The sequence below is a fragment of the Aspergillus steynii genome (assembly GCF_002849105.1).
Source record: "Aspergillus steynii IBT 23096 chromosome Unknown P170scaffold_4, whole genome shotgun sequence".
NCBI lineage: Eukaryota > Fungi > Ascomycota > Eurotiomycetes > Eurotiales > Aspergillaceae > Aspergillus > Aspergillus steynii.
This window is the reverse complement of record NW_020194401.1, coordinates 22,731-49,340: the sequence shown is the minus strand read 5'-3', so window position 1 is coordinate 49,340 and position 26,610 is coordinate 22,731. Positions and strand designations below refer to the sequence as shown.

Genomic DNA, 26,610 nt, shown 5'->3' with positions numbered 1-26,610 from the left:
CCAAAACGGAGTAGGGCCTTGAGCGTCTTGCGTCTTTGGTGGATGCTATGATGCCATCTTAGCTCGCGAATACGCCGTATAAAATCTGGAACTGGCGCACCACATGGTCTCTGAATCCACTAAATCCTTCTCAGTGTTTAGCGCATTCTTCTTCCGCACTAAATGTTGCCGCTGAGCGATATCTATCATGCAATTTCCGACTTTCTTCTCAACGGTGATCCACAGGAGCCTTTATGGACATGACTCGAGTCATTAGAAGAGTCCAGTCACCGTACCGAAGGAGTCCGAATAACGAACCAGAGTCGAACCAGTTCTTATCATCAAATCCCGGACACTTACTTTCGGGTACTCAAGCCCAGCCTCTGTGCTCCATACTGCGCCCACCTCCGGTCTCGGACTTTCGCCATGAGCATATTATGAGCGCTGTATATCGAACGCATTTCTAGGATCTTCCAGTGTCATGCCAGAATGACTAAACCCATCCGTCGGGTGGCCGTGATAGGCGCCGGACCCGCAGGGGCCATCGCGACAGATGCTTTGGTGAAGGAGCAAGCATTCGACACCATTCGAGTGTTCGAACGACAGGATATACCGGGAGGGACATGGTATGACTTCCTTTTCCTCAAAATGTTACTTTGGCAGCTTCAGTAACGGTCTTAGGGTATGGACTCCGGCAACCAGCCGGCGCATTCCGTCGTTGCGCGACCTGCTCAAACAGCGCCTTGATCGGGGCGTGCCTCTTCCCGGCAGTTTTCCTTGCCAAACGGAGGTCGCCGAGGCGATTAATTCATCTCAACTCCGATTCGCAGATACTGGAGCGCACGAGCACCTGCACAGCAACCTCCCGCCAGGCATCATGTGCTTCACGCAAGAACCGATCCCGGCCAGGCTGTCTGAGCGAACGGTGACTCGCTACGGCCAGGACTCGCCGTTCCGGCATCGTGAAGTGATACGCGAGTGGGTTGGGGACATTTTCACTCGGGGCAATCACCATGATCTGGTCGAGTTTGGGACGACGGTCGAACAAGCAGAGCATACGGGCGATGAATGGGTTCTTACCCTGCGCAAGACGCTCAAATCGACCAACAACCTGTGGTGGCAAGAGCGATTCGACGCAGTAGTCGTAGCTACAGGCCATTACTACCTGCCTTACATCCCCGATATTCCAGGTCTTGCTGACTTCGACGAGAGCTTCCCTGGAATAGTCCAGCATAGTAAGCATTATCGAAATGCCGAAGATTACGGCGGGAAGGTCAGTCAACCATATCGCGATCTTCTAATGCATGTGAGATGCTAACACAAGGTCTATATAGCGAGTCATTGTAGTTGGAGGTTCCGTATCGGCCTTTGACGCGATCCATGACATCCGACAGGTGGCCTCCAAGCCGGTGATCTCCTCGCTGCGTCAACCTTCTCCGCTGTTTGGGACTGCTCCATTCACGCATCCCGACATCGACAACCGGCCTCAGATCGCAAGATTCGACGCCGAGACGGGCACAGTGCATTTTGCGGATGGGTCATCGACCGACGCGGTGGATGTGGTTCTGTTTGCGACTGGCTACGATTTTAGTTTCCCCTTCTTGCCCGAGTTGCAGGGGCCGCACAAGCGAGTTCCGGGGTTGTATTATCATGTATTCAGCATTGATCGGCCAAATCTCGCCTTCATCGGCATGGTAGGATTCCCCCGACGAGATACAAAGCCGTTCACTGACGGCTGTAGGTGACTGGCGGCTTTGGAATCCGGGTCTTTGAATGGCAGGCCGTCGCCACAGCGCGCATGTTTGCCGGTCGCGCAACCCTGCCCTCGCACGAAGAGATGAAGATGTGGGAGCAGGATCGACTGGCGACTCGCGGCGACGGCGCGCCTTTCTGGACTTTGATGCCAGATTTCGAAACCTATTTCGAGCAGTTAAGATTGCTGGCAGGTGACCCAGCTCCAGGCTCAACGGGTCGAACGTTGCCCAAGTATGATCCGGCGTGGGCGGAGGCATTTTGGCAGTTGATCGAGAGGCGGATCCAGTGGTGGACGGGCGAGAGCCAGGCGGCCAGTAGATAGATCTTAGATCCACCGGACAGGGGCCAATGCTAGCATCCGGAGTAGATCGCGTAGATCCCAACCAGGCGCCGATATCGTCCGTGCCGGGGCGGAGTTGTTGCGTGCTTCTTGCTGGACGCCCATAAATATCTCCTGTTCCCCCTCCTTGTCTTGGTTTGTTTCTTGCCTCCAAGCAGAGACTCCGCCAGGATGCCTCCCACTGTCGAATACTATTTCTCCTTCATTTCCCTTTGGTCCTATGTGGGCAGCCGTCGCTTCCAGCGTCTAGTCCACGACCACGACGCTCGAGTAATCTTCAAACCCATGAATCTGATGCACATTTTCTCCATCTCGGGCGGCCTCCCCGTGAAACAACGTTCGACCCAACGTCAAGCATACCGACTGCTGGAAATGGAGCGTTGGCGACGCATCCGCGATATCCCCATCGTCACTCATCCGAAATTCTACCCGGCCGACCCTTCTCTCGCGCATCGGGTTCTCTTGGCAGCCATCGACGAGCTGGGACACGATCATCCCTCCGTCCACGAGTACGCTCACCGAGGGTTAGAAGCCGTCTGGGCGCGGGAGCTGAACATCGCCGACGAAGGCACCATTGCTCTTCTTGCCAAAGAGGCCGGATTAGATGGAGAACGATTGCTCGACCGCGCCAAAGGGGAAACGAATTGGGCAAAACAAGAGATCGCGCTGACAACGGAGGCGGAGGACCGACAGATCTTCGGGGCGCCCCTTTACTTTCATCAAGGAGAGCCTTTCTGGGGCCAGGATCGACTCGAAATGCTGGAGGAGGTAATTCGCAGCGGCAGGGAGCCGATTGTGATTTCGAACGGGAAATGAATGATGTGATCTTGGTACTTTAGGTTTGGGATTGAAGGCAATCATCGTGATTCTTTCGAGATCGAGCCTATGGCATATATATATCTGGCTGCACAGTTGGCTTTATTTAGTCAAGGTCACACAGAATGATTTTCATAGATAGGATACGGGACAAACTGAATTTTCATTGCCAGTCAAGTGTGCCTACCGTTGACTCAGTCTGGGAGGGCTTCATGGGGACAATTGCAGACAATCGATGGACGTAGAAAAGAAAACGCCCAGCCGGCAAGGCGACAAGGCGACAAGGCAACCAGGCAACCAGGCAGCCAGAGTGACTTCCCAAACTGGTTAGTGTGTAAGAGGTCCTACACTAGCCTAATTAGGCAGGTGCGAAGGTCGGCCTGATTTCGCGGATCCGCAAAGTCCATGCATGCGTCTTGCGCAGTCTACCAAATCCAAGGCCCTGGACGAACGATTCATTCGTATGATTATGATTATTGATTAAAGAATACTAATTAAGATACGTTCATCATCCCAAGATCCCCTTCAGCCGCACCCCCGCGTTGGTCGTCTCCAGCCACACATTCATCTTCTTGGACGTGTCCTCCATGCCGCTTAGACTGGGACTGGATCGGATGGACTGCGGAGCATCCACGCTGAGGTCGGAGAAGAGCAGCGCCAGCGGGGACGATTTCCAGATGTACTGGTTCTTGGTCTTGACGATCGTCACGATCAGGAAAATGAAGCCCAGGACCACGAGGGCGATCGGCAGCGCCATCCACGGCCACCGCACCTGCACGAAGGACTCCATCGTCCACGTCTTGCCCGTCACGGAGGCGTCGCATACCTTGGACCGGGCGTGGGTGGTGAGGGCCGAGGAGAGCGAGTGGAAGACCGAGCTGACGTCCGTGTAGTTGCCCTGGACGCCGTAGACCGCCTTGAGTGTGTCCGACGACCAATCCGGCCGGTTGCTGGTGAACAGCGACCCGTTCCCGTGCAGGAGCGGCCGCAGGGAGTTGGACAGCGACAGTCCGCTGAGCCAGTTGACGTGGTAGGTGCAGTCGTCGGTCAACTTGTGCCGGGTGCCGTTCTTGTAGCAGGTCTCCGGGGTCAAAAAGAGATCCTCCGTGATCATCGACGACGAGGCGTTGGACGAGGTCTGCGTAGACAAGCGGGTCTCCTTAAAAGATCCTTGGGTCACCGAAGCGTTGAACGTATCGACGCAAAAGTACATGCCACATTCGGTGGCGCTGATGTCCGGGGGAACCCCGTACCCGGCCGCTGAGATGGCCGTAAAGTTCAGAATGGACGGAACCCCGCCGGTGTCCACGCGCAGCAGGTCGAGGTCCACCGTGGCGTTCATCAGGTACATCATGTTCATGGCGGTTTGGAAGTGCAGCCCGTTGGGAAGCTTGTAGTCGTAATTGGTGAGGGTGCCGAAGGACTCCGAGGAGTTCGAGAGCTTGTCCGTGACGTTGGCACACCGCGTACAGATGCCCAGCGACTGATAGGGCTCGAAGGTGCAATTCCCCGTGGGACAGGACATCGTGACCGCGTTACTGTGGGGACTGGCGCTTTGAAAGAGTCCCGTGTAGATGGCTCCGGCCGTGGAAAGCGGCACGACGTTCATGCCGGGGCCGGCCCCTTCACCGTAGTCAGTGTAGGTGCTGGAGTTGCAGATCTGAATGGAGGATAGGTCGGGAGCGGGAACGGGGCGGAGATTGATGGCGATGACTTGCTGCACAAACGGAGCAATGGCCGCTGCCACCACCAGAATGAGACACCCAATGGTCACCAGATGGCTAGAAACTGAATTTTAGCGCATGGCTCGCCGGGGGTGTTCCGAAGTGTGTACCAACCGAGGGAGAAAGCGGAAGAGCACCATGAAGGCGCCGATAGCTCCTCGACTGGCGGCATCCAGCGCGGACAAGTCGCTCAACTTGTTGCCCCGGTTGAACCACGACCATTTGAGCTGCGATAAGGCCTCGGTGATGGGGAACGCCATGGCCGCCTTCATGACGGTGCTCAGGAGAGACACTAGCGCGTTGAGGGTGATGCCATACGGCCAGTCCGGCATGGGCTCGCCGTCGTAGACGTACAGCACGACGATGATGGCGACGAGGGCTGCCACGGCGATCACGCTGCTGACCACCTCTAACGCCCAGCTGGAGCCACAGAACCCGGTGGTTTGGCTTTGCAGAAGCACTTGTTCGGAGGCCGTCAACGGCTCCGTGGCCAGCGTTGGCTCCGGCGGGTCATGCATCCGCCGATAGGAGAGCCGGTACTCTTCTTTGAGGTTGTCCATGTTGGTCGGGCGACCTCAGACACAGAGCACTCGCTCGCTGTACTCACTCACACGACCCTTTGGAGACAGACTGCGGAGGGCCGGCGGGTATATAAGACATTCCCAGCATTCTGGGTGGACTGCACAACGGGAATGGAAAATTCCTAAACCTAATGCAGAGAAGCAGTGGAGCTCCGGATGAAACTAGAGCGAAATTGACCGGAAATAGTGTCAACAGAGGAACGCTGAATGGCCCTATTCCTCCCCACAAAGCTTCACTCGTGAAAGATTCTCATCCGAGTCAGGGGTAGATCAGCGTGATCTTCAAGAAAACCCTATGTGGCAACTGAAATCTGCCCAGGTCAGGGACCCCTCAGAATTGACGGTCAGCAGTCAGAGTGCCGAATATTCAGGCGATGTGGCTGGTGCTTGTCTAATATTTCCATGAGTGTGTTTGCTTGCAATCTTACGCAGGAAGTCGCGGGGAATTTGCCAGGCGAGTTTACGGTCCACAGCTATGTGGCTGCCGTTCGGTCGCCCAAAAAAAAAAAAAAAAAAAAAAAAAAAAAAAAGAAAAAAAAAAAAAAAAAAAAAAACATCAAAAAACCGAGCCAACCATGACGTCAAATCTGTGGCGCAGAGCGACGTCCCAAGGAAAATCGGCCAGGAACATGTCCGAAGTACCGAATAACGAGGGTGACGACGGCCGGTTGTTTACGCCGATCGCTAAAGTTGCCCGTGGTCATGCTCAGTGAGCAGGGGAGTGTCGAAACACCCATAACCCTTCACGACGCTCATCTCGTCAACGTCATCATATTTCGTTTTAAACGACCATCCCGCGACTGTATTCTGGAGGATATCGCAGGAGCCACTATCCGGGGCTTTCTGCCACAGACAGGTCCCAAAGACACCAAGTTCAGAAATCACGTCGCCCATGTCGAGGCCCGACGGCGACATCAGGGCATTTTGCGCGCCGGGTGATGCAATCCGTTCCATCAAAATGTACGCACACCACGTAGAGCGAGGGATTGAAGACAGGAACGCAGGGATAGCATCGCCATACACATTGTGGCCTCCGCCTTCCAGGGATGGCTTCAGAATATAATCGCGGGCGACTTGGGGGTCGGTAGCGAGGCTCCGACCGTGTAAACCGGCTTCTGTTTCATCCAACGGATAGACCCGGACGAACGTCGACCGTATCATAGCCGCCTTTTCTTGGGGGAGAAAGTGCTCTAGCGCCTCCGGGGTGGTAAGTGCTTGCTGGACTTTCTTGAAGGTGCAAATATGTCCCAGAAGCGAGGGGCATTTGACAGCCATGGACAACTCCAGGCGCAAGCGCGCTTGTCGGCCGGTTTCATCATACTCATGTACCTCATATCCAGCCCGCATGTAGACCACCGAAATCTCGAGGGGTTGTTCTCGGTCGACAGGATAGAAAAGGAGTTCGCGCGATTCGGTCAGGGAGGTACGGTCGAGAAGGTCGTCGCCATAGTCCACTCGATAGACCGGGATGGAGGGATCTCGGTTCCCCAGTGCATATTCAATCGGTCGCTCGTCGGCAATGTTGAAGTTGTCAGGTTGCACGACAAACAGAACTGCAGTCTGGGTCGCCCTGCGGGTTCTTTTCGGTCCATAAGCAGCATGGGCGGCCGACAGACACGCCGACAGAGACTCAATATTGGTGTTCCGGGGAAGGGCGGACAGCGTGATCGGGTTCGGGCTTTCGTTCTCAACGTTGTAGGCGCCTGTCCGGGCTAGATATCGATGCATGTCCGCGACCTTGTTTGCATGGGCGGCCCCGGCACAAGAGAAGGTATTGAACTCAACTTGTTTGAGACATAAATCAGCATTCCCACCACATCCAGGGCGAAGCTCAACATTCGGGCCCTGCAGCATGTAATCGGAGCGAAAGATTCCTGCCGAGAGCGAGGTCCCCCGAGGCCCAGCCTTCTTCACCTGTTCATGGATACCCCATAAAGTGGCGGCGAAGGCATCGACGGGGAGCAGGTCACGAATGGCCTGGAATATCCACGCCTCATCTTCAGCCATGCGACAGTAGAGTTCATTGTAGATGGATTGTAGATGCAAGGCATGGTCGAACAGACGACGGGGAAAGAGGGTGGGGAAGACGGCGACACCAAGGGGGTAAGTCAGGACGCTGTGGTCACTTTGCGAATCGATGCGCTTGAGCAGAGAGCCATGGTTGATCTGCCAATCCAGAATCTGCGAGACCAGCGACAGACCGCGTTCCTCCGACACGCGCGGAGGATACTCGAGGTCGGCCATGGCTGAAGGCACCGCAAGTCCCGGCAGTCCCGGCGGCCACGGGATCCGGCACGTGCGACGGACAGCTGACTCATCCCGGATGAGTCAGCACATTCTCCCGGGTGGTGACGTCATTGTGCAGCGAGGCGCAACGCCGCTGGGCTCTTGGCAGCGCGCTGATTGGCGGGGAGCCGGGGCAACCGGAATCCCGAGAAAAGAATACCAGAATTGCGATGGAAATGCCGTCGCACCGCTTTGCCCTTCGTCTGCGCCCTCCCTCCCTCCCATCGGTGTGTGCCCATTGGGGTCCTCTTACCCTGCCATGGACTCTGTAGGCGCGCAGAGCAGCACTTCCGGGGCCAGGGCTGTCCCTGAAGGTCAATTGCCCGGTCCTGTTTCCGCTCCGGCCCAGCGGAAGCGAGCCATCCCTCGCAGTGCGACTGCCGGGACGATTGGCCCCCGGCGCACGCCTCGGGCCTGCGTGTCTTGTCGAGAGAAGAAGAGCAAATGCGATGGCGTCAGGCCAAAATGCAAGCTCTGCGCGCAGACCAGTACCGTCTGCTCCTACGTTCGGTCCAAACGGGAGACCCAGCAGTGGCAGCTGCAGTCGTTGCGCCGGAGGATTGACACCTACGAGGATTTACTTCGGGAGATCCTCTCCCACAGCAATGCCGAAGATCGCCGATCCATCGAGGATGTCGTTGAGGTCTGATTCTGGTTCCTCTCTATGATTTACAGTCGTATCCAACACCACGGTCCATGCTCACTCCTGACAGCGACGATTTCCTGAGGCTCCCGATGCGTTCGCCACGCTACTCACCACGGGCTCCCTTCCGGATCAGCACGTGTCGATGCCGTACCCCGGACTCTCGCTGCGTCGAATGCAAATGGCATTGGCCTCCCAGAGGGATGCCACGAAGATCCAGCTGCTTCGCAAAGACCCCACGGTACGCGAGAGCCAGATTCAAGCCTGGACCTCGCTGGTCGACAACGAGGTGGCGAGCCATCTCTTTTCTCTGTACTTCACCTGGGAGAATCCGACCTGGCACCTGATCGATCTGGACGTATTCGTCCATGACCTCGAGCGCGGTCGCACGCGCTTCTGCTCTTCTCTGTTGGTCCATTTACTTCTCTTTTTCGGCTGTGTACTACGGGATTCCCCATCCGGCGAAGAGATCCAGATGGCTAACTCGTCTCTAGAGCTTCTCCTACAACCTGACTCGGATCACGAATCGCCGCGACGAAAAGAGCCTCGGAGAAAAGCTGTACGCGGAGATCCAGCGTCTCTGGCTTCTGGAGCGTGATATCGTCGCCCTTCCGACCGCGCAGTCCGGCATCATGATTGGCCTTCTCTGCTGCACGTTCGGCATCGATCGACTGGGGACGAGATATATCATGCACGGGGCCGAGCTCGCTCGTCGGCTCGACCTTCACGAGGAGTCCTCGACGTATTTCCAAGTCCAGCCGGGCGATGATTCCATCGCAATCGAGAAGGCCCATAAAATGCTCGCATGGGCAATCTTCGATGTTCAGGCGTGAGTATTCCCCAGCACAACCGGGCCTCGTCCATCCGCTAATCCGTCTCCCAGCTTGGCTTCCCAGGTCTACAGAAAGACTCCCGCTTGGCCGCAGCCGCCATTGGTGAGATTGTTGCAAGTAGAGGCCATGGTGCTCGACGAGGGGAGAGAATGGTGCCCCTATCCTTTCCGCACTCCGACCCATATCCCCTTCTTCTACACGGCGGCCTGGATCCGCAACGAGCTGGTGGCCGTGGTGAACGAGATCGCTTCGTTTGCCCTCACCTTTCCCGACGCGGCTCGGCGCGACGACGTCTGGGATTACGGCTACGTTCTCTATTATAGGCTCGTCCACTGGAGGGCTCACTTGCCATGGACTGTCATGCCCCGGCACAATACCACCCCTCATGTCCTTTGCCTGCAGTACGTACTTCGCTCCCTTGGTCCTCGGGGCGCCTCATTAACCCCGGATCAGCTTCTACTATCAAGCGACTCTCGTATCCTTGTGTGGGATTTACCTCACCAACTTTGATGCCGTCCCCCAGGATGCTCGATGGGACCCACTGGCCGTGAAGGATCAAGCTATGAATACCATCGGGTCGCTCGTTCTCCTCTACCGACACAGCCACGGGTGGAAATCGGTGCCCATCGTCATGCTGCATTATTTTTGCCTGGCAGGAGTCGACGCCATCTCGAAGCTTCATCCCCGAGAACCTAAATGGGCTCTTGTTCTAGAGAGCTGCGTCGTAGGGCTGTGGCACCTGAGTCTAGGTTGGGGCCGACTCTGCACGGCATTCCTTCGCACGATCGAGCTCGTCATGAAAGCCACCAAGCCCGACCCGTCCCTCGTTCCGCCCAAAGTGTCCGCCATCTTTCAACAGTTGAGCAGCAGTCGGTGGAGTGCCAAGGATGTCTCCTCGCTGGCCGCCGACTACATGGTGCACCACATCCCCAATGGCGTGGGAACGTCGGCCAGTGCCAATGCCGGTCCTCGCGCCCAAACCCTGGAAAGCCTCATCTTGTCGCTGGAAGGCCTGTCTATGCAGTGATTGCTGATATCTTGTATCTGATTGATATAAACATTGCTAGTCTACCGTGGGTTTATTAACATCTGCAGTGTCTGTTTTATGTACCATTCCCATCCAAAATCTCGGGTAAATAAACATGGCCCAGTCGCCACCAGCTTATGGCACTTGTCATTAGACCTGGCCCTCGCAATTAGCTCTGCGGTCGTCCGCCTGAAAATGACCGGGTTTCCACTCACCAGCTGCAAGTATAGGTATCCGAGCTGGTCACGCATCCTGACCCGCCTGGCTCCGAAGTATGGATGGCGCGACGTTGATCACCTCACTCGTGATCCGGCGTGAACAACTCGGAGGTTGACCAGGTAGCACTCCCCTGCTCTGAGTTCAGATGGCCGATCGAGCAGGGATTCGAGGCAGGGCAGGCCAGGCCCGACGACACATCAGTAAAGGGCCACCACTGCACCTGCGTCTGGGTCACGTAAATGTTGCTCCAGCAGTAAGCACGACCCCGCGTAATAGCCATTGCCGTCGTTCTCTGCTCCGGCCTATCGAGAGATTTGGCCAGTGGCATCCTCGCTTGGTGATGTAGTTATTCATGTTAATAGAAGTAATATTAGTGATTGGGACTGTCTGGATCAATAGAGGCTGATAATTAGAATCAAGCAAAGGAAAAGATGCTTTATGATAGAATGGGTTAGAGAAATTAAAGCTATACTGTAGCCAGATTCACCCTCTGTATGATCAATGATATATATAGCCAGGGATTATTGTTATTGAGGCTGCGTGTACCCCCAAGACCTGCGTGGATCCCGCACTCCATATATAAAACGAGCAAGAAGCGCAAGAATCAGATAGCCATATTACAGAGTCTTTTACAGGTCTTACCACAATCTGCAGGCGTTTGCAAGGCGCTTCTCCATCGAGCCTGGCAAACGAGGCATCAACACCTGATGCCTGACCGGGAAGGACGATGTGGGCCTGATTCTCCAGGCCCCCATCAAAGGGGGACCACCGGCCAATCACGTGCCCGAAAACAAATGACGCCGTAAGGCTGGCAAATCCCCAGGAACGTTCGGTCTTCCCCAATAAACCAAAGTCGAGGGATTGCTTCTCAGCCGGTAAATGACCGGGGAACAGTTTTCTACACAATGCTATGGTCTCGATTTACACCACTGACAGAACGCGAGCACGAATGACGCATGAAAACAAAAGCAACCCCCACGAAGATTGGATGGCAGCCAAAACCTGCGCCAAACATCCGACAGAAAGAATGAGGATTCCATAGGCTGTCGAGGCTGGTGATTGACCTAAACCATCGACCGATACCCACATGCCGAAGCTGGAAAGTCCAGCAACTCAAGGACGCGTCGATCGTCCGAAGCTTCCAGATACATGCAGAGGGCCTGGCACTCGGACCGAACCCGCGCGTCAATCCACCAGTCATGCACGGAGCACATCACGCCCAGCCAGTAGGCCAGGAGAAGAAGCGCCCGCGGCTCCTTTGCCCGCACCAGGCGCAGGTACTCCGGCGGCAGTCGGCCCATAAAGCTCGAAACCCGACTCGCCTCGAGCTTGCTGACGGGGACGCGCAACAAGGGGCTTAGCATGCGCAGCGGCCAGTGATACGGATTCGTTTCTTCGGTCGTCGTGTCCGAGATGTCACAGAGGTCGGCCAAGCCCGCGTCGAGATCCTCGCGCCCCATGCGATGGTCGTCGTACAGCTCGTAGGCGCTGCTGACGAGGAAAGCATCGCGCCAGATGCTCTCGTCCATCCACGGCTTGATGCAATCAATCAGACAGGCCAGTCCGCCCTGGATGAGCAGCCAGTTCAAGGCGCCCGGGTCGTCCGAAAAGATCCACGAGTCGCGGGGGCGCACGTTGGGCGCGGAGAAGGAGAACATGGCGATAAGCATGCAGGTCGTCAGAAGGACGTCCATATTAGCGCGGGTAATTGGATCCTGCAGCTTTCCGCGGTACATGTGAGCGGCCACCTGGCGAAAACGCGTCGCCACGACGTTTTGTTGCGAGTCGCCGGGCATGAGATTGGCTTGGTGGGTGCTGGCGACCGCGAGCATGGCATGCAACAAGCAAGGTTCCTGGTGCCGTCCTCAGTTACTTGCGTCGGTGAGGCAGCCAGGTCGTGTTCTCTACTTACCGTCAACGCCAGCGGAATGGTTCGGTCCCGCAAGACTTGTTTGATCGGCGCGTAGGCCGTCTGGCGCGCCCCGACCATCTGTACAAAATGGGCTAGGGTCGCCAGGCCCAGCGACCGAGTCGACCGAGTAAAGGTCGACGGAGGCCGATCGCTCCGCAGGACGGCGTTGACGTTGGCGGACATCGCGTCGAACGCCAGGGCGTCATTCCGCCGCGGTGACGTCTGAGGCGTCGTGACAAGGCGGCGGTCGACGGACCCCGGGATAAAGTCGCAGGTGATGCCGTAGGTCTGGCAGCGGCGACACTGCGGTCTTGTCTCGTCGCATTTGACGCGACGTCCTTTACACGTCCGACAGCCGGTGCGAGATTTCCGATGCGATCGTCGATGGCGGGAGGCTGACTGGCCGGAGCCAGACTGGGAGTCTAGTTCCTCCGCGGCCAACAGGCCCCCGGGCGGCGGTTGGGCAGGAAACGTCAGTAAATATCCATCTGCGGGCTGCATCTGGCGGGAAGAGCTCCTAAGTATCATCATTGCGACGGGTTAATGACGTGGACGTCCAGGAGGAATGCCAGAAGCGGAAATGGAAGGAACACGAGAGCGAGGGGGGAGGCTCGTATTGCACTGATATATTGCCTGGTTGACGATCGCCGACTAAACTCAATCGCGTGATTTCGCCCAGGCTCGTATTCGCCTTGGCACAGCCATGTGCAAGGCTTGCATGTTCAGCCTGCGCCCGAGGGTCTATAAAGAGCTCAGGACGGGCCGGGGCGAAGCCATGGACAGAAATCGTCGACACGTCACCCGATTCTTCTCATCAAGATGGAATATAAGCACGATCCTGGCAGCGCACTCAGCGTTGCTTCCTCGACCGACACGCTGTCGGGGCCCATGCCGGTGGCCGGCAAACGCCTCCACATCCAGGCCAAAGGCATCGGCCTGATCCGGGTGCCGCTGCCCATGTCGCCGAGGGAGGTTCCCATCTACGGCGAGGACGGCTCGATGGCCTACGTGGCCGCCAAAGACCGAACCTGGTCGCACCGATGGGTTCTTTCCTCGTCGACGCGGGGGCCAGCTGCCTGATGATGCTGCGACGCGAACGCGATCGACGGCGATTTGTGCAGGCGATGGTGATCGGGGCGGGGGGCAGTTGATTTGACGGAGGGAATCATGAGATTCGGATGTTTTTGCGGAAGAGGTTCGTTGTTTGGGTGGCGGCCATTGGATTAGGTGGACCTTTGATCAAGCAGATGTCAATAGACGCATGGGAGATGGAGACATGGACGAGACATACCTGAAGCACTTCCATGGGTGATGCTGGAGTGGAGGGGCGAAAAGAATGCAGCGCGCCTTGCCGCATCGGGATGCGTGCGATTTTCCGCATCGGGAAGGTGCGCTCAGGCCCCGCGTTCGCTGGAGACGCTGAAAACCAAAGAGTGAGACATTCGGGGTTCTTCTGGCCTTTTTTCCGTAACCCGTTTGGGGCAAACAATGCCTGCGAACCGTAGGATTGTCCGGGCCGAGAATGAAAGATATATCGCTGTGGGTAAGCCATGATACGCTGACTACCAGTCGCAAGAGCAGGGACTCGGACAGAGTAGCTCGACAGCTCTTGGCAGTGCAACCCCCGACGATGCAACGCGATCCCCAGATTTCCCCTCCCCCGGCGATCCACGTGTTGAGCCGTGATTCCCACCGGGTCGGGAATACGAAGGGCAGCGCTGTCTTCGAGGCGAGTCCATGGTACCAGACGACCAAATGACCCGACGACCGGAATGGAGCCATGCGGAGGTTGCACCCGCGGGGATTCCCTGATTCCCTGGACTCCGGAAATCCGGGGAAGCCTGCGCATTACGTAAGAGCCTGACAGCCTGACAGCCTGACAGCCTGGGAGCCTGGGAGCCTGCACATCGACTGATGCATGCCGGCGATTGACGATGCGTGGATCGTCGGGGAGGATGTATCGTCCGACCTATTCTTAGGGCGACTCCACGCTGAGCGGCGCGTGGTTGACAGGACCCACCGGTCGGCATGATCCTCGAGTTGCGGAGTACAACGTCGAACGACAGAATGGGGGATGGAGGAATGGACCAACGTTCCTAGAGAAACCGTAGCAATGCCTGAGAATGCTCAGTCGGCCATGGCCGGGCCTTGAGGATCGAAGATCGCAGGATGGTCAAAGGACGGCATCTAGTGCGGCGAGATAGCAGCCTCGACAGCTCGACAGCTCGATAGGAGACGATAGGAGGCGATAGGAGTCGCGTGCAACGAGACCCAACGGACCGAATCCCTGTCACCGTCGCCGTCGCGTTTCATCGCACCGTCACGCCGCCCGAGCCCGAATGGCATGGTGATATCTGCGCCGGCCAATCCGCGGGCGCCAAAGAGACCGGGGGGCTGATAAGACGGTCTCGGCTGGGGAAACCTTCATTTAGTCACGACCAGGAAGGTTTGGTCGCCAGAACCTCGTCTGGCCGGAGAATCCCCGCCCGTCATTAAAAGCCCCGGGACTCCTTTCCTGGCCTCTCTCGCCTCCACCTCCATCTCTCACTTCCATCTCTCTCCTCCCTCTTTCCTCCTCCTGCCTCCCGCCTCTCTCGCCGCGTCCCACACCCCCCCCCCCCCCAATTCCCTTCCGGTCATCTTCCTCTTCCACATTTCCCACCATCTGACCATCTGCATGGAGCCGCTCGATCAAAAGTCCGCCGGAATGGCTGCGGCGGAGAATCCAGCCACGGAGCACGGCGCTCACCCCACCGACGTGCCGCGCCCGCGAGGCTGGATGTACAAGTCCTTCAAGCTCGGTCGCTGGAACACCAGCTGGTACGCCTCGCCGCGCATCCAGCTGGGTATGGTCGCCTTTGTCTGCTTCATGTGTCCCGGCATGTTCAACGCCCTCAGTGGCTTGGGAGGCGGTGGTAAAACCGACACCACCTTGGCCGACAACATGGTACGTTGGCTCTTGGCTCCGTGCAATTCCCATTCTCTCCTTGGCCGTGCTAACCCGACCCACCCCCGCTGCCCAGAACATCGCCCTGAACAGTACCTTTGCCGTCGTGGGCTTCTTCGCCGGCACCTTCGTCAACCGCATGGGCATCCGCGCCGCCCTGTCCTTCGGCGGCACCGGTTACTGCCTCTATTCCATCAGTCTGCTGGTGTCCGAGCACAAACACGTCCCCGGTTTCAACATCTTCGCCGGCGCCTACCTCGGTGTCTGCGCCGGTCTGCTGTGGACCGCCCAGGGCACCATCATGATGTCCTACCCCCTCGAGGAGAAGAAGGGCAGCTACTTTGCCTGGTTCTGGGCCATCTTCAACGTCGGCGCCTGCATCGGCAGCTTGGTACGGCTCCCGTCTACCCCCGCGCCGTCACGAACCCACTAACCCTCCCACTAACCCTCCCGTAGATTCCCCTGGGCGAAAATATCAAGGTCACCACCAACACCACCGTCAGCGACGGCACCTACATCGGCTTCATCGTGCTGATGTTCGTCGGCGCCGTGCTGGCTCTGTTCCTCTGCGACGCCGACAAGATCGTGCGCAGCGACGGCTCGCGCGTCATCCTGAAGCAATCCCCCAGCTGGCGCACCGAGTTCGTCGGTCTGTGGACCACCATCCGCGACAACCCCTACATCGTGCTGCTGTTCCCCATGTTCTGGTCCTCCAACTGGTTCTACACCTACCAGCAAAACGCCATCAACGCCGCCCACTTCGACACGCGCACCAAGGCGCTGAACGGCTTCCTCTACTGGTTCGCCCAGATCGTGGCCGCCGTCATCATGGGGCCCCTGCTGGATCTCGAGCGCTTCCGTCGCAGCGTGCGCGCCAAGGCCGCCCTCGTCTTCCTCTTCGTGCTGACCATGGTCGTCTGGGGCGGCGGATACGCCTGGCAGAAGGGATACACGCGCGAGACCGTCAGCGCCCCCGACTTCGTGCCCACCGACTGGACCCATTCCGGCTACGTCGGACCCATGTTCCTGTACTTCTTCTACGGCATGTACGACGCCTTCTGGCAGGGAATCGTCTACTGGTAAGTGACCGCGCACCCGTCCGCATCTGGAGAACCGTCGTACTGATGCCACTGTCTGCCCTAGGTTCATGGGGGCCTTGGGTAACTCGGGTCGTAAGCTGGCCAACCTGGCGGGCTTCTACAAGGGACTGCAGTCGGCCGGGGCGGCCGTCATGTGGAGTCTGGACCGCGACAAGCTGGCCTACATGTCCGAATTTGCCTCGAACTGGGGCTTGCTCTGCGGATCGATTCTGTGCGCGGCGCCCGTCGTCTTCTTCAAGATCAAGGACCACGTCCCCGTGGAGGAGGATCTCAAGGACACTGGCGAGACGGTGGAAGACGTGCTGCCGGAGGGCCACCCCGAGAAGCGCCAGGTGGCCGGGGTGTAGCGGGCTGCACGAAGCCATGGCGAACGACGGAAGCTCCGGCTTGTTCGTTTTCTTTTCCGTTTCGTTTCCTTTTCTCTCTTCGCTTTTCCTGGCGGGATTCGGGGCATGTATGCGATCGATCTCCGACCCAACCGGCGTGATGTGTCATGTTGATGATACCCGGCTAATACTAATAATGACAATCATCGATCCCTGCGATTCTCGTAGTCTGTAATGATCCGAGGGTGACACGAGGCACGCCCGAGTCCTCGTTTCACCGCTGGCCTCTGCCCCTGCCAAGAAGGGGGCCATTTTCTCCCCGACCGCCACCGTTCGTGTTGACTTCTGGTCTGGAGAATTCTGGAGAATCTCTCGACAACGGTTGCCGTCGGGAGAGGCCAGTTCGTCCTACTCCGTCCTGCCCAGCCGCGCTCCCGATGCTCTCCTCCCGTATCCATCGACCGGAGAAGGCGAGTCATGCCCGACACTTCGACACGACCAACGATCATGCCCGTCCTGTACGAGGCCCTGTCCGGACATTTACATGCGGCCGCCGTTTCGAGCGCCGATTGGACGGCCGATCGGCTGATTTGCATGTCGTCGCGAGCGAGCCATTTTATTTTTAGATTCTTCCTCGCTCGTGTGGATGCACGGTCTATGGCCCTTCGTGTCACGGCTCAATCCGTCACCCCGCGATGGCTCGCAAGTCTATGGGGAAGCTATCGTTCGATCCCACGGCCATTCATCGCTGATGCTATACGAGATTCTCGAAAGCAGAAAGGAGTCGCGACAGCATGGATGGAAGGGGGAAATGACATAAATAGGTCCGTGACCAGCGCCAAAATGGACATATTCATCCACAATCCTCCTCGATTTCGACTGCAGACAACAAGCACGCATCATGAAAATATTTGCATCGTGGCTGGTGTGGCTGGCGGCCGTGACTCCCTTCGCTCGGGCACTGCCCTTGCAAGAGCGCGACGTCAATCTGTTTGAAGAACGGTTCATCAATACACTGGACTACTCGCTCGGCAACGACAGCGTCAAGTTGATTGGCTTCAAAACCGTGCGCATTCCATCCCACGAGCTCAATGATCTGAACGATCACTACGACAGCAACCCTCAGGAATGGGGGAAGCTGTCCAACTACTTCTATGATCGTGCCTCGGGCACGTTTAGAGTCTACTTTCCGGTCGAAGGGGCGCTGGTGGCACACGACGGCCAACATCACGAAGCCAACTCTCTGGGAGAGCTGAACCTGCAGCAAGTGAACGGGGACCTCGCCGTGCTGGGTCGGAAGCAGACCGACCAGGTGACGGGAGTCGAGGGTAACATCATCCGCGACGGCATCATTTTCCTCGACAACGCCCCACGGCCTCTGTCCCAGTACGGACGGGTGTTTGTCTACGATTTCGGGGAGAAGGTCATCCTGGACCACGGCCACGGCCACCAGAAGCGTGGAGACAAGAAATCGTGCATGAAAAACCACGGCGGACCCAACTGCAGCAACAAATTCAAGATCCACAGCAAGAAATGCAAGAAACGGAACGATATCTGCATGGACTACAACGGAAGCTTCTCCACCTGCAAGAAAAACGGACCGACCTGGCGCAACTTTCCGGGCAGCGACTGCGCCAAGGCATTGGCTCGCGGGCACTGCTGGAATGAAGTGATGTAAACGGATTCGAGGAATGATGGTGGGATTGGAAGGATGGGCGAAGTACATACAGGCCTACATACATACGGCTGTGTCAAGAACCGGACGGAGCTGAAGATGGTCTTCTGGAATCTGGGAGGGCCTCAACTTGCTGCATTTGGTCTTAAATCCACATTTCCAACCTTTTCCAAGGTCCCAAGACCAGAGTTCATAGTTTGACTACTAAAGAGGATATAGACTCCACAGACGAGCCGAATGTTCCGGCCTTTTCACTTGCGAGTGATGTGTATTGGTCGTGGAGACTATGGATGAGACACGAACGCCTCCAGGCGAATAGAGCGCACTGCACGAGTCACCACGGGACCCCCGAGGAAATCCAAGTAGTCCACTGCCCGTAGGAATAGTTGCATCTCGCGACGGGGCGAGAACCATGCGATCACCACGTGGGCGGTGGAGACCCTCGTGGCTTTTCTTTCTCCTCCACAATTCCTGCCGATCCACTTTCTTCCATTTCTTCCATTTCGTCCAATTCTTCCATTTTCTTCTCGACTTCGTCCTCACCGGCCAGGCCAACAGCCAACCACGCCCACCTCGCGTACGAGAGTTCCAATAGTCGCATCGGGCAGCGTGGCGGGAATGGGCCCGGCCAAGTTCCGAAGCGACGGACCGGTGGGCCTCAACCAGCTTTTGCCTTCAGGCACCCGAGATGAAAACGGACAAGGAATGGGAGAAGGGGGGCCCAGCAGGAAAAAATAGAAAAAAAAAACTACGGAGAATTCCTGACCATTCCCCCGTCACGGTGTTTAGGTTAAATATCGTCATCCCTTCCGATTTGTCCTGCCATCCGTTGATCGGCAGTCTCTCTGTTGTCTCTTGGCAATTCTCCCCTGCCCTTCCACCCGCCATGGGCTTCCTGTCGCTCATTGATCGGGCTTTGTGTCTGACCGTGACGGCCCTTGCCGTCCTTCAAACCCAGGCCGGAGGTACCTGCAGTGCCGTCCCGACCGTCCTGACCCAGCAAGGGCTGGTCTCCGGCTTCACCCAGGGCAACGCCAACGTCTTCTTGGGCATCCCCTTCGCGCAGACCACCGGCGGCGACAACCGATGGAAGGCACCCCAGCCTCTCGCCCAGTCGACTACCGCGAAATTCGATGCCACCTCCTATGGCCCAACTTGTGCCCAGGCGATGTCGGGCAACGCCATCGTGGCGCAGAGCGAGGATTGCCTGAACTTGAATGTGAGAAGTCGTCACCCTCCAATCATTGCATAGACGACGCAGGAACTGATGACAGGATGCCAGATCTGGACCCCTGCCAACGGGAGCAACCTCCCCGTCTTCGTTTACATCTACGGCGGTGCCATGGTCACCGGGGGGAACAGCAACGCCCAGTGGCAGGGCCATAACTTTGCTCGCAAGGATGTGATCTACGTCAACGTCAACTACCGCGAGTCGGTCTATGCCTCCCCGAATGCCCCCGAGCTCGAGGGCCAGTCACAGAACTTTGGAATTCTCGACATCGAAATGGCGCTGGAATGGGTCTACAACAACATCCAAGGTTAGTGCCCCCCCCCCCCCCCAAACGCTGGCGCTCTCTTCGAACTTTCCGCTGATCAAGTGCAGGATTTGGTGGTGACAAGACGCGCATTGTCCTCGGTGGCCACTCCTCCGGTGCCGTCCACGTCGACCACTACCTTTGGAATCATCCCGACACCTTCCTGGCCGGTGCGATTGAGATGTCGGCCAACGCTGAATCCGGCCCGGCCGTCACCCCCAGCGGCGTTGGCTTGACCCAAGTGGCTCAGGATATGCAGGACGCCGGCGTGTCGCTTAACTGCGATGCCGCTAATCCGACTCTGGACTGTCTGCGCGAAGCGGATACCTACGCTCTGCAGACCACCTTTTTCAACTCGACCTCGAACACCTGGTTCTCCCCCGTGGTCGATGAGATCACTCGCTTCTCGGACTACTCGGCCCGCTTTGCGGCTGGCCACTACCCCAAGTCGCTGCCGCTGATCGTCGGCAACTCCGACCAGGAAGGCAAGATTTTCAGCGTCGTCTACGGCGCCGAAAACGGTGACTTCTCGTCGTGGATCAACACCTTCGACGCCGATTTGGCTTGGATCCCCGACGACGAGCTTCTGGACGCGTACAACGCCTCCGACTACGACTCGGTCGCCCTGATGAGCGGTGCCTCCTACGGCGACGGCCGCTTTCTCTGCGCGACCGACTACCTGCTGGACGTGCGTGCGGCCGAGCAGCCCACCTGGATCTATCGCTGGTTTGGCGACTATGACAATGTGTTGGGTATGAGCGGCATGGGCGCCTCGCACGGCAGCGAGGTGCCCTTCTTCCACGGTGGAAATGAGTGCTTCTCGAAACTCTCGGACGTCACCGATGCGCAGCAGGCACTGGCAGACTACATGAATGACTGGTTTGTCGCCTGGATCAAGAACCCGAGTGCCGGCCCCGGTTGGGACCAGGCGAAACCCGTCAACGGTCCTCTGGCCAAGGTCGGTGTGCCGGGCAATGAATTGGCCATCGAAACGAGCACCACCGGCGAGTTTAACGCTCGCTGTCAGTCGGTCTTCAAGCCTCACTACCCTCAATACCCCGTGGTGCAGAATCCGGTGACCATGTCTTCGTGATATGACTGATTTCTGTCGTTCATTTGTCTTTCCTTGTACTTTATATTCGTCATAGATAGCTTTTCCATACTTATTTTAGTCATTCCCGCCTATGAATACCTAATATTGGTCGCCCCTCATCGCGTCTTACTGCTGGTCTAGCCCGCGGAGCCAAGATCGCTTCTGGGCCAAGAGGCATTTCTCGAAGCCACTATTGAAATTGGAAAATTCCAACACGAGATCCACTATGAACGCCACGCCTCCAACGTGTGGCCGAGGCAGAAGTTTGCAGGCAGAGTGGCCGGAGTTTGACCGACGATCCATGTCAGACCTGGCCCGATGTGGACTAGTGAGACTGCTCGATATGTGCTGAATCTCACGAATGCCGTTTTGTCTCACAACGGTGGAATTGTTTAACCTAAATTACTGCGAGAGTGGGCCACCCAGAAAGCGTCCGGGAGCAATGGCCGAGGCATGAGGGACTGCCGGGATGCTGCTATCGTGACGCAGAAGCCGCTGAGGTAAGGCACTCGAACGTTACATCAACACCCTGCCCATAATCTTTTCATTTACAGATAAACAAAGCCCACAATCCAGCATCGACTGACCTTCATCAGTCCGAGCTTCCACATCGCAGGGACCGGTGTCTCGGAGCCCAGTCGCACTGTTCCCAAGACGGACTGTGGATCCACCCTGTTCCACGGTTCGGCTACCAGCTTTTTGGGCGCTATTGAGCATCATCGAATGACACTGGCCATGCTCGTCTGATACGGGGGAACATCGGGGGCCATTCCAAGCCGGGCCTGGAGGTTTCCAGCGCCGCGATCACAACTACGCTTGGGATGAAAACTCAAATCATGCCAGCACAGGAACAGGAAATCGGGCTTGCCACCGTTCATTAGTCCCTCGAGCCCCGAGGCAAGGCGACGATATGGTCGTCGGGTTTTGTTCACCTTTGTTTCCTGATCACAACCACAGTACAGAGAGTCATCATGGCTCGCCCTGATGTTGGCCAGGTGGTACGGTTTCCGCATCTCTCATCCCACGAGTCTCGAGGCCCGCAACTGGAATGCTAACCCGTTGAATTTCTGGATCAGGTCGCATGGTATGTTTGCACCATCATAGCCTGCGTATTTCTCGTGGCCCGTTTGGTCATTCGATGGGGCCTGTTCAAACGATTCTACGTGGACGACTTTCTTTTGACGCTGTCCGCCTTCTGTCTCATCGCCGATTTAGCGATCCAGCACTACATGTTTAATCTTGGTGGGTGGAATGGCGGCTTCCCTTGAGTGCAGGATCCAAGGACTAATACGAACCCCTTCGCAGGCATGTCCGACATGAGCAACTCGACCAAGGATGAAACAGTCGCCATGATGAAGGTGAGCGATCGTCGCCCACCGTCAACGGACACGGGTGAGATCACTAACACGATCGATCGCAGATGATCGTCCCGGGCTCCACTCTTTATGTGACCTCGCTTTGGCTGATCAAAGCGGGCATGGTCCTCTTCTACAAACGCCTGGCCGATCGGACAAGATACCAGATGGTCTACAACATCACGCTGGTCTTCCTGGGTGCTACGTGGCTGGCCATCTTTCTCAACATCATCTTCAAGTGCTTTCCACCCAACCGTCTGTGGGATCTGGACCATCCCGAGAGTAGGTGTTCCGTGAGGCTGTGTCGCGTCGCGATGCTAACCCGGTACAGGAGCCTGCTCCGATAAGCAGACACGAATTAATTATTGGCTCACCATTTTGTGTACGTTGAATCCATTACCTTTTTTGTTTCTGGCACCCAGGCTAACCATTATTTACCAGTCAACATCTTCAGTGATGTGTTCAGTAAGTCTCCACGGCGGACAGAGTCCATGTGCCCCGAAACTAACCCACGTCCAGTCATCTGTCTCCCGATTTCTCAGGTTTTGAAGTTGAAGCTCCCGAAGAAGCAAAAGATTGGGGTCCTTAGTATCTTCATGCTTGGCTTTTTGGTGGTGATCACGAGCAGTAAGTTGGACCGTAGCATCCACGATTATCTAGGATTTACTAACCAGACCCGTGAACAGTCATTCGCGCCATCTACTCCTACCGCAACGAGCAAATGATTACCTGCACCGTCTCGATGATCGAAACCGCCATCGCCATCATCGCCTCCTGTCTTCCCGTTATGCGCACACTTTTTTTCGGATCGAGGTCCCGAACGGGGACCTACAGCGGTCGACGGGGATATGAGCTGTCCAGCTCGGGACATATCGGCGCGGGAACCAAGCAAAAGGCGACCGTCTCGGCCTCTAACGTGGGGAGTCGCAGTAAAACGCAACTTTCGCGGCACGACTCGGAGGACGAGCTGGTGAGAGAGGGCGCGTCGCCGGCGGTGGATGCGCCGCACTCCGGCATCTCGGTGACGCGGGAATATTTCATCCATGAGGGGGCACGAGATAGTCAGAGCATGCGTTGAATCTAGATTTGTGTCCTCATTAGTCACGTCTGGGAGTGTCCTCACAAATTAAACAGGCTCGAGCAGAAGGCGATGGGATCCGACCGTGTCCATGAGCACGACATTCGCGAGTTGAGGAAGGCTGCCGACGAGGCTGCTGTATGCAAGGGATGGAACAGCCACCAACCTCTGCGAGAATGCTTTCCCGTCTGAGTTTTCTTTTTCTCAGACAAAAGTCATCGTCCAACGTAGTTTGTCGATGTCCGCTGTGCCCGCCATCGTACATAGTATGACAGCCGGTCGGAGTAAGCCCTCGGCCATGAGACTGGGAGACCCGTCGCAAGAAGTGAGATCTGCGGCGCATAGTCTCGGGGGGGTCTCAACGGCAATCTTTTGTGTACCGATTGCCGAAGACTCATTTATTATCTAGGCCAGTCTAGGATATTTACTTAATGTATAGTTTCACACCGTTTTCAGTAGAGCTCCCTGAATTAAGGTTCATGGTTTGTGGCGAAAGGAGTATTAATCTTATATGTAAAAATACATCGGGTGAGGTCGGGACACAAGCAAATGGTATTGTAGTTTCAACAATCCCCAGGGGCCTACTCGGACACTGCCAGATTGAAAAGATGGCCCGAGAATGATAATCCTGCCGAAACTCCATGTCGATAAAAATATATAGTGGGAAGAGCTGATCGATTTGCACAAAGAATATGCGTAGGCTCAAGCAGGCGAAATATAATGTAAGGCTGGACCGGGTTGCTGCTCTCTACCAACTGACCCACTGCTAATGAGAGAGCTCGATCTTATGCAACAGTTCCATTACAAGATCCCAGCACAAATGTCGATTATTCGTTGACATGGCAGGCCAGAAGAATAGAATCGGCAGGGGAAGCGATAAACACGAAATCTGGTGTTCTTTAAGGATGCCCTGGCAGAGGTGTTACGCAGGAGAAGTTGAACGGGAGCAGGACGAAAGTGGTAATACTGTGAAAATTCAAAACGAAGTGCTGTTCTTTATGAAACCGGCCAACATTCAGGCTTCTACATCAAGCATCTATCAAGCTAGGGGCTGGGAGCGAAGTGGGGTCTCAACTCCTCCTTCAGGTTTCCAAATCCGATCCGGGGGCTGTAGTTCGCCACCTCATTGGCACCGAAGTCGAAGACGGTGTAGAACTGATGAAGGAGGGGCGTTCCGATGAGGGCCAGGTCGACAACCTCGCTGTCATCGAAGGGAGGATAGCAGGCGTCGTCCCGATGGGCAAACCCGGGTCGAGCCAGCTGCTCGCCGGTCATCGTCACCTTGGGATCCGTCTCGGACTCGCCAAAGTTCAGCGTCACCGACCAGGAGGAGTTGAACTCCGTGCACAGAGGAATGTGTCCGTTCAGAATGGCGGTCCAGTTCATGCCGATCGATTCGTACAGGTCGTCAATGATGTTGGTGGGGACCTGAAAGTACCCGGACCCGGTGTCGAACACCGCGCGGCCATAGTCACCCAGCGAGCTGGTGGTCGACCGGCTGCTCTGGCCGGCGGTCTTGCCCGTGCCGGTGATAGACGACAATTTCGTGCGCCAGACCTGGAATTCGGCCTCCTGTTGCAGCGGGACGTACGTGAGCTCGCCGTCGACGTACCGGTCCTCGTGCGAGCCGCCGAGGGTAAGCACGCCGGCAGGGTCGGAGCCGGTGGTGTCGAAGTTCGTGCCATAGTAGACGGCAAATCGAGGCTCGTCCAGCAGATCGTTCTGCATCAGGGTTTCCATCAGGGTAGTGGCACCCGCGTCGGCGATGGTGCTGAATGCCAGCCCCAGGAACCCATCGGCCGGAATGAATCTCCAAGAGCTCTGATCCGCCGCCATGAAGGATTGGTTCCAATGGAGACCGTTCTCGCCTTGGGCGTTGGTCGGCAGGCCAAACATGTCGGTGATTCCGGGTCCCGACGTGACACCTCCCGAGTAGTCGATCGTTCCATAGATACCGATATATGACCCGGTCGAGGAGTCCTCGGTACCATAGCCGACGCGCTCATACCTGCAAGGGTCAGTACGGTGCGATCGCCCCCAAGGCAGGCTGAAGAACTCGTACGTACCTACTGCCATTGGGACAGTTCAGACAGCCCTTGCCGACCACCCACGTGGTTGCCGATCCCGTATCGAAATGGAGCAAGTAGGTCTTGGGCGGCGTGCCGATCGAGGCCTCCACCTGAGCCTGTGCGAGGGATGGGTAAGCCGGAGAAATCAGCCCAGGTTTGATGAACGGCGGAGACTTACATAGCTGTTGTCAAAATGAACCGGGAGATCCACCACGGCACCCCAGGCCGACGGGAGAAGCGTGGCGACTGCAGCCAAGGACAATACCTGACGAGACATCTCGGATGGCGGAAGATTTGATAACACCGACGGAGGTTCAGAATAGCGAGGCGATCTGTTTTTCAGAAGTCGAATGGCCATCGCTCCCTTTTATAGTCCGGTGCCATCGCGAAATGCCTCGGCGTCGGCCTTCTTTGGTCAATGAGAATACAGATATTGCAGTGGGTCCGGGTCACTCGAGCTAAATTTATCGAAGCCGAAAGGCCGCCGGATCGTGCTAGTCCAGGGACCTAACTTTCTCTTAAGGCAGATAGGTGAAACACGGCGTCGGGAAGGCGGATTTGCCAAATAGCGGCCGTCGAGTGCTCGACGGGGTCATGACGGACAAGATTGAACTACTTTGAGCCGTTTGATGACCCAGAGTTGAGAGTGATGGATCACATCACACATGCATCTCGATGGCGAAGGGCGGTCCGATGATGGCGGTTTTTACGCATCGGCGACCGTCCAAACCAGTCACCATCCCGGTCAACTTTGATTAATGTCTTGGACAGCTGAGACAGTGTTTCATCGGAGGATTGGAGGCCACGGACATGACAGGACTTCCTGCACGGAGCAAAGTCGTGCCGTTATTTGGTTTCGGGGTGATTGCTGCAGGCCCGTCGGAGAAGACCGACCGCGTTGGTGGCCTGAGGCAGAGAGGGGAGCAAACCTGCCAAACATGCCAAACCCATCAAACCCATCAAACCCATCAAACCCATCAAACCCATCAAACCCATCAAACCACGCAAAGCAGCCAAACACCAAGAAGTGGGACCGTCCGGTTGGCCGAACAGCAACCGATGCGAATAGAATCGAGGATGCGGAAGGATGGGGAGGGAGATCAGAGAGAATGCAGAGAAACCGACCCCGTCACGTAGATTGAATCTTGGTCTATCCAGGGGCACAAGGCGACCTCGTATCACTGTACCCCGTAGAATCGAATGATGTGAAAAAAACCAAAAAAAGGGGGTGGGCCCAGACTGCGGGAAGACCGATGGGCCGATCGGCGGAAAAGGTTCTTAACTCTTAAGCCGGACTTCACCTCAGGAACGTCACCC

The 26,610-nt window shown here is 56.7% G+C and overlaps 12 protein-coding genes across 12 annotated transcripts; 8 read left to right on the top strand and 4 right to left on the bottom strand.

Moving 5' to 3' along the window:
• Window positions 1–212: 212 nt before the first annotated feature.
• On the top strand, window positions 213–2,105 carry P170DRAFT_407247 (thiol-specific monooxygenase). Its single transcript, XM_024846671.1, has 4 exons — window positions 213–605; window positions 661–1,252; window positions 1,314–1,673; window positions 1,721–2,105. The coding sequence occupies exons 1-4, from the start codon at window positions 469–471 to the stop codon at window positions 2,054–2,056; spliced, it is 1,425 nt and encodes a 474-aa protein (XP_024703900.1). The 5' UTR covers window positions 213–468; the 3' UTR covers window positions 2,057–2,105.
• A 120-nt stretch (window positions 2,106–2,225) lies between these two features.
• On the top strand, window positions 2,226–3,075 carry P170DRAFT_436424 (2-hydroxychromene-2-carboxylate isomerase). The gene has a single exon (XM_024849153.1). It carries the CDS (start codon window positions 2,246–2,248, stop codon window positions 2,888–2,890), a length of 645 nt encoding a protein of 214 aa, XP_024703899.1. The 5' UTR covers window positions 2,226–2,245; the 3' UTR covers window positions 2,891–3,075.
• Window positions 3,076–3,398: 323 nt separating this feature from the next.
• P170DRAFT_407243 (DUF3176 domain-containing protein) lies at window positions 3,399–5,669 on the bottom strand (the record flags this gene model as incomplete). Its single annotated transcript, XM_024846670.1, has 2 exons — window positions 4,729–5,669; window positions 3,399–4,671 (listed from the first exon to the last, which is right to left on the bottom strand). The coding sequence occupies exons 1-2, from the start codon at window positions 5,172–5,174 to the stop codon at window positions 3,399–3,401; spliced, it is 1,719 nt and encodes a 572-aa protein (XP_024703898.1). The 5' UTR covers window positions 5,175–5,669.
• Window positions 5,670–5,763: 94 nt separating this feature from the next.
• On the bottom strand, window positions 5,764–7,439 carry P170DRAFT_509382 (glutathione synthetase; the record flags this gene model as incomplete). Its single annotated transcript, XM_024854669.1, has 1 exon — window positions 5,764–7,439. The coding sequence occupies one exon, from the start codon at window positions 7,437–7,439 to the stop codon at window positions 5,880–5,882; it is 1,560 nt and encodes a 519-aa protein (XP_024703897.1). The 3' UTR covers window positions 5,764–5,879.
• A 260-nt stretch (window positions 7,440–7,699) lies between these two features.
• On the top strand, window positions 7,700–10,065 carry P170DRAFT_382854 (putative C6 transcription factor). The gene is made up of 5 exons (XM_024845621.1): window positions 7,700–8,124; window positions 8,195–8,563; window positions 8,619–8,953; window positions 9,008–9,358; window positions 9,411–10,065. The coding sequence occupies exons 1-5, from the start codon at window positions 7,741–7,743 to the stop codon at window positions 9,982–9,984; spliced, it is 2,013 nt and encodes a 670-aa protein (XP_024703896.1). The 5' UTR covers window positions 7,700–7,740; the 3' UTR covers window positions 9,985–10,065.
• Window positions 10,066–11,279: 1,214 nt separating this feature from the next.
• On the bottom strand, window positions 11,280–12,505 carry P170DRAFT_332594 (Zn(II)2Cys6 transcription factor; the record flags this gene model as incomplete). Its single annotated transcript, XM_024843371.1, has 3 exons — window positions 11,280–11,363; window positions 11,409–12,056; window positions 12,116–12,505. Coding segments are annotated over 3 exons (1,122 nt in total), but the record flags the coding sequence as incomplete, so codon positions are not given.
• A 429-nt stretch (window positions 12,506–12,934) lies between these two features.
• P170DRAFT_474947 (DUF895 domain membrane protein) lies at window positions 12,935–16,509 on the top strand (the record flags this gene model as incomplete). Its single annotated transcript, XM_024853203.1, has 5 exons — window positions 12,935–13,159; window positions 14,799–15,062; window positions 15,139–15,453; window positions 15,519–16,141; window positions 16,206–16,509. The coding sequence occupies 5 exons, from the start codon at window positions 12,935–12,937 to the stop codon at window positions 16,507–16,509; spliced, it is 1,731 nt and encodes a 576-aa protein (XP_024703894.1).
• Window positions 16,510–17,389: 880 nt separating this feature from the next.
• Window positions 17,390–18,166, top strand: P170DRAFT_509378 (uncharacterized protein; the record flags this gene model as incomplete). The annotated part of the gene is made up of 1 exon (XM_024854668.1): window positions 17,390–18,166. The coding sequence occupies one exon, from the start codon at window positions 17,390–17,392 to the stop codon at window positions 18,164–18,166; it is 777 nt and encodes a 258-aa protein (XP_024703893.1).
• An 883-nt stretch (window positions 18,167–19,049) lies between these two features.
• Window positions 19,050–20,791, top strand: P170DRAFT_446468 (carboxylesterase; the record flags this gene model as incomplete). The annotated part of the gene is made up of 3 exons (XM_024850795.1): window positions 19,050–19,382; window positions 19,446–19,701; window positions 19,767–20,791. The coding sequence occupies 3 exons, from the start codon at window positions 19,050–19,052 to the stop codon at window positions 20,789–20,791; spliced, it is 1,614 nt and encodes a 537-aa protein (XP_024703892.1).
• Window positions 20,792–21,343: 552 nt separating this feature from the next.
• P170DRAFT_382839 (uncharacterized protein) lies at window positions 21,344–23,631 on the top strand. Its single transcript, XM_024845620.1, has 8 exons — window positions 21,344–21,789; window positions 21,868–22,033; window positions 22,097–22,149; window positions 22,212–22,428; window positions 22,478–22,528; window positions 22,588–22,611; window positions 22,666–22,773; window positions 22,833–23,631. The coding sequence occupies exons 1-8, from the start codon at window positions 21,763–21,765 to the stop codon at window positions 23,222–23,224; spliced, it is 1,038 nt and encodes a 345-aa protein (XP_024703891.1). The 5' UTR covers window positions 21,344–21,762; the 3' UTR covers window positions 23,225–23,631.
• A 637-nt stretch (window positions 23,632–24,268) lies between these two features.
• P170DRAFT_474942 (pepsin-like aspartic protease) lies at window positions 24,269–25,570 on the bottom strand (the record flags this gene model as incomplete). The annotated part of the gene is made up of 3 exons (XM_024853202.1): window positions 24,269–25,232; window positions 25,291–25,409; window positions 25,472–25,570. The coding sequence occupies 3 exons, from the start codon at window positions 25,568–25,570 to the stop codon at window positions 24,269–24,271; spliced, it is 1,182 nt and encodes a 393-aa protein (XP_024703890.1).
• Window positions 25,571–25,851: 281 nt separating this feature from the next.
• On the top strand, window positions 25,852–26,602 carry P170DRAFT_165603 (uncharacterized protein). The gene has a single exon (XM_024842595.1). It carries the CDS (start codon window positions 26,052–26,054, stop codon window positions 26,433–26,435), a length of 384 nt encoding a protein of 127 aa, XP_024703889.1. The 5' UTR covers window positions 25,852–26,051; the 3' UTR covers window positions 26,436–26,602.
• Window positions 26,603–26,610: the final 8 nt, after the last annotated feature.

What these genes read in the sequence shown, in the direction of transcription:
- P170DRAFT_407247 (XM_024846671.1), top strand. Translation starts at nt 469, where the DNA reads ATGACTAAACCCATCCGTCGGGTGGCCGTGATAGGCGCCGGACCCGCA. An exon ending in GATATACCGGGAGGGACATG is followed by an intron (nt 606 to 660) that starts GTATGACTTCCT and finishes TAACGGTCTTAG; the next exon opens with GGTATGGACTCCGGCAACCA. An exon ending in ATCTCGCCTTCATCGGCATG is followed by an intron (nt 1,674 to 1,720) that starts GTAGGATTCCCC and finishes TGACGGCTGTAG; the next exon opens with GTGACTGGCGGCTTTGGAAT.
- P170DRAFT_436424 (XM_024849153.1), top strand. Translation starts at nt 2,246, where the DNA reads ATGCCTCCCACTGTCGAATACTATTTCTCCTTCATTTCCCTTTGGTCC.
- P170DRAFT_382854 (XM_024845621.1), top strand. Translation starts at nt 7,741, where the DNA reads ATGGACTCTGTAGGCGCGCAGAGCAGCACTTCCGGGGCCAGGGCTGTC. An exon ending in TACTTCTCTTTTTCGGCTGT is followed by an intron (nt 8,564 to 8,618) that starts GTACTACGGGAT and finishes ACTCGTCTCTAG; the next exon opens with AGCTTCTCCTACAACCTGAC. An exon ending in GCAATCTTCGATGTTCAGGC is followed by an intron (nt 8,954 to 9,007) that starts GTGAGTATTCCC and finishes TCCGTCTCCCAG; the next exon opens with CTTGGCTTCCCAGGTCTACA.
- P170DRAFT_382839 (XM_024845620.1), top strand. Translation starts at nt 21,763, where the DNA reads ATGGCTCGCCCTGATGTTGGCCAGGTG. An exon ending in GCACTACATGTTTAATCTTG is followed by an intron (nt 22,034 to 22,096) that starts GTGGGTGGAATG and finishes ACCCCTTCGCAG; the next exon opens with GCATGTCCGACATGAGCAAC. An exon ending in TTTGGTGGTGATCACGAGCA is followed by an intron (nt 22,774 to 22,832) that starts GTAAGTTGGACC and finishes ACCCGTGAACAG; the next exon opens with TCATTCGCGCCATCTACTCC.
- P170DRAFT_165603 (XM_024842595.1), top strand. Translation starts at nt 26,052, where the DNA reads ATGTCTTGGACAGCTGAGACAGTGTTTCATCGGAGGATTGGAGGCCAC.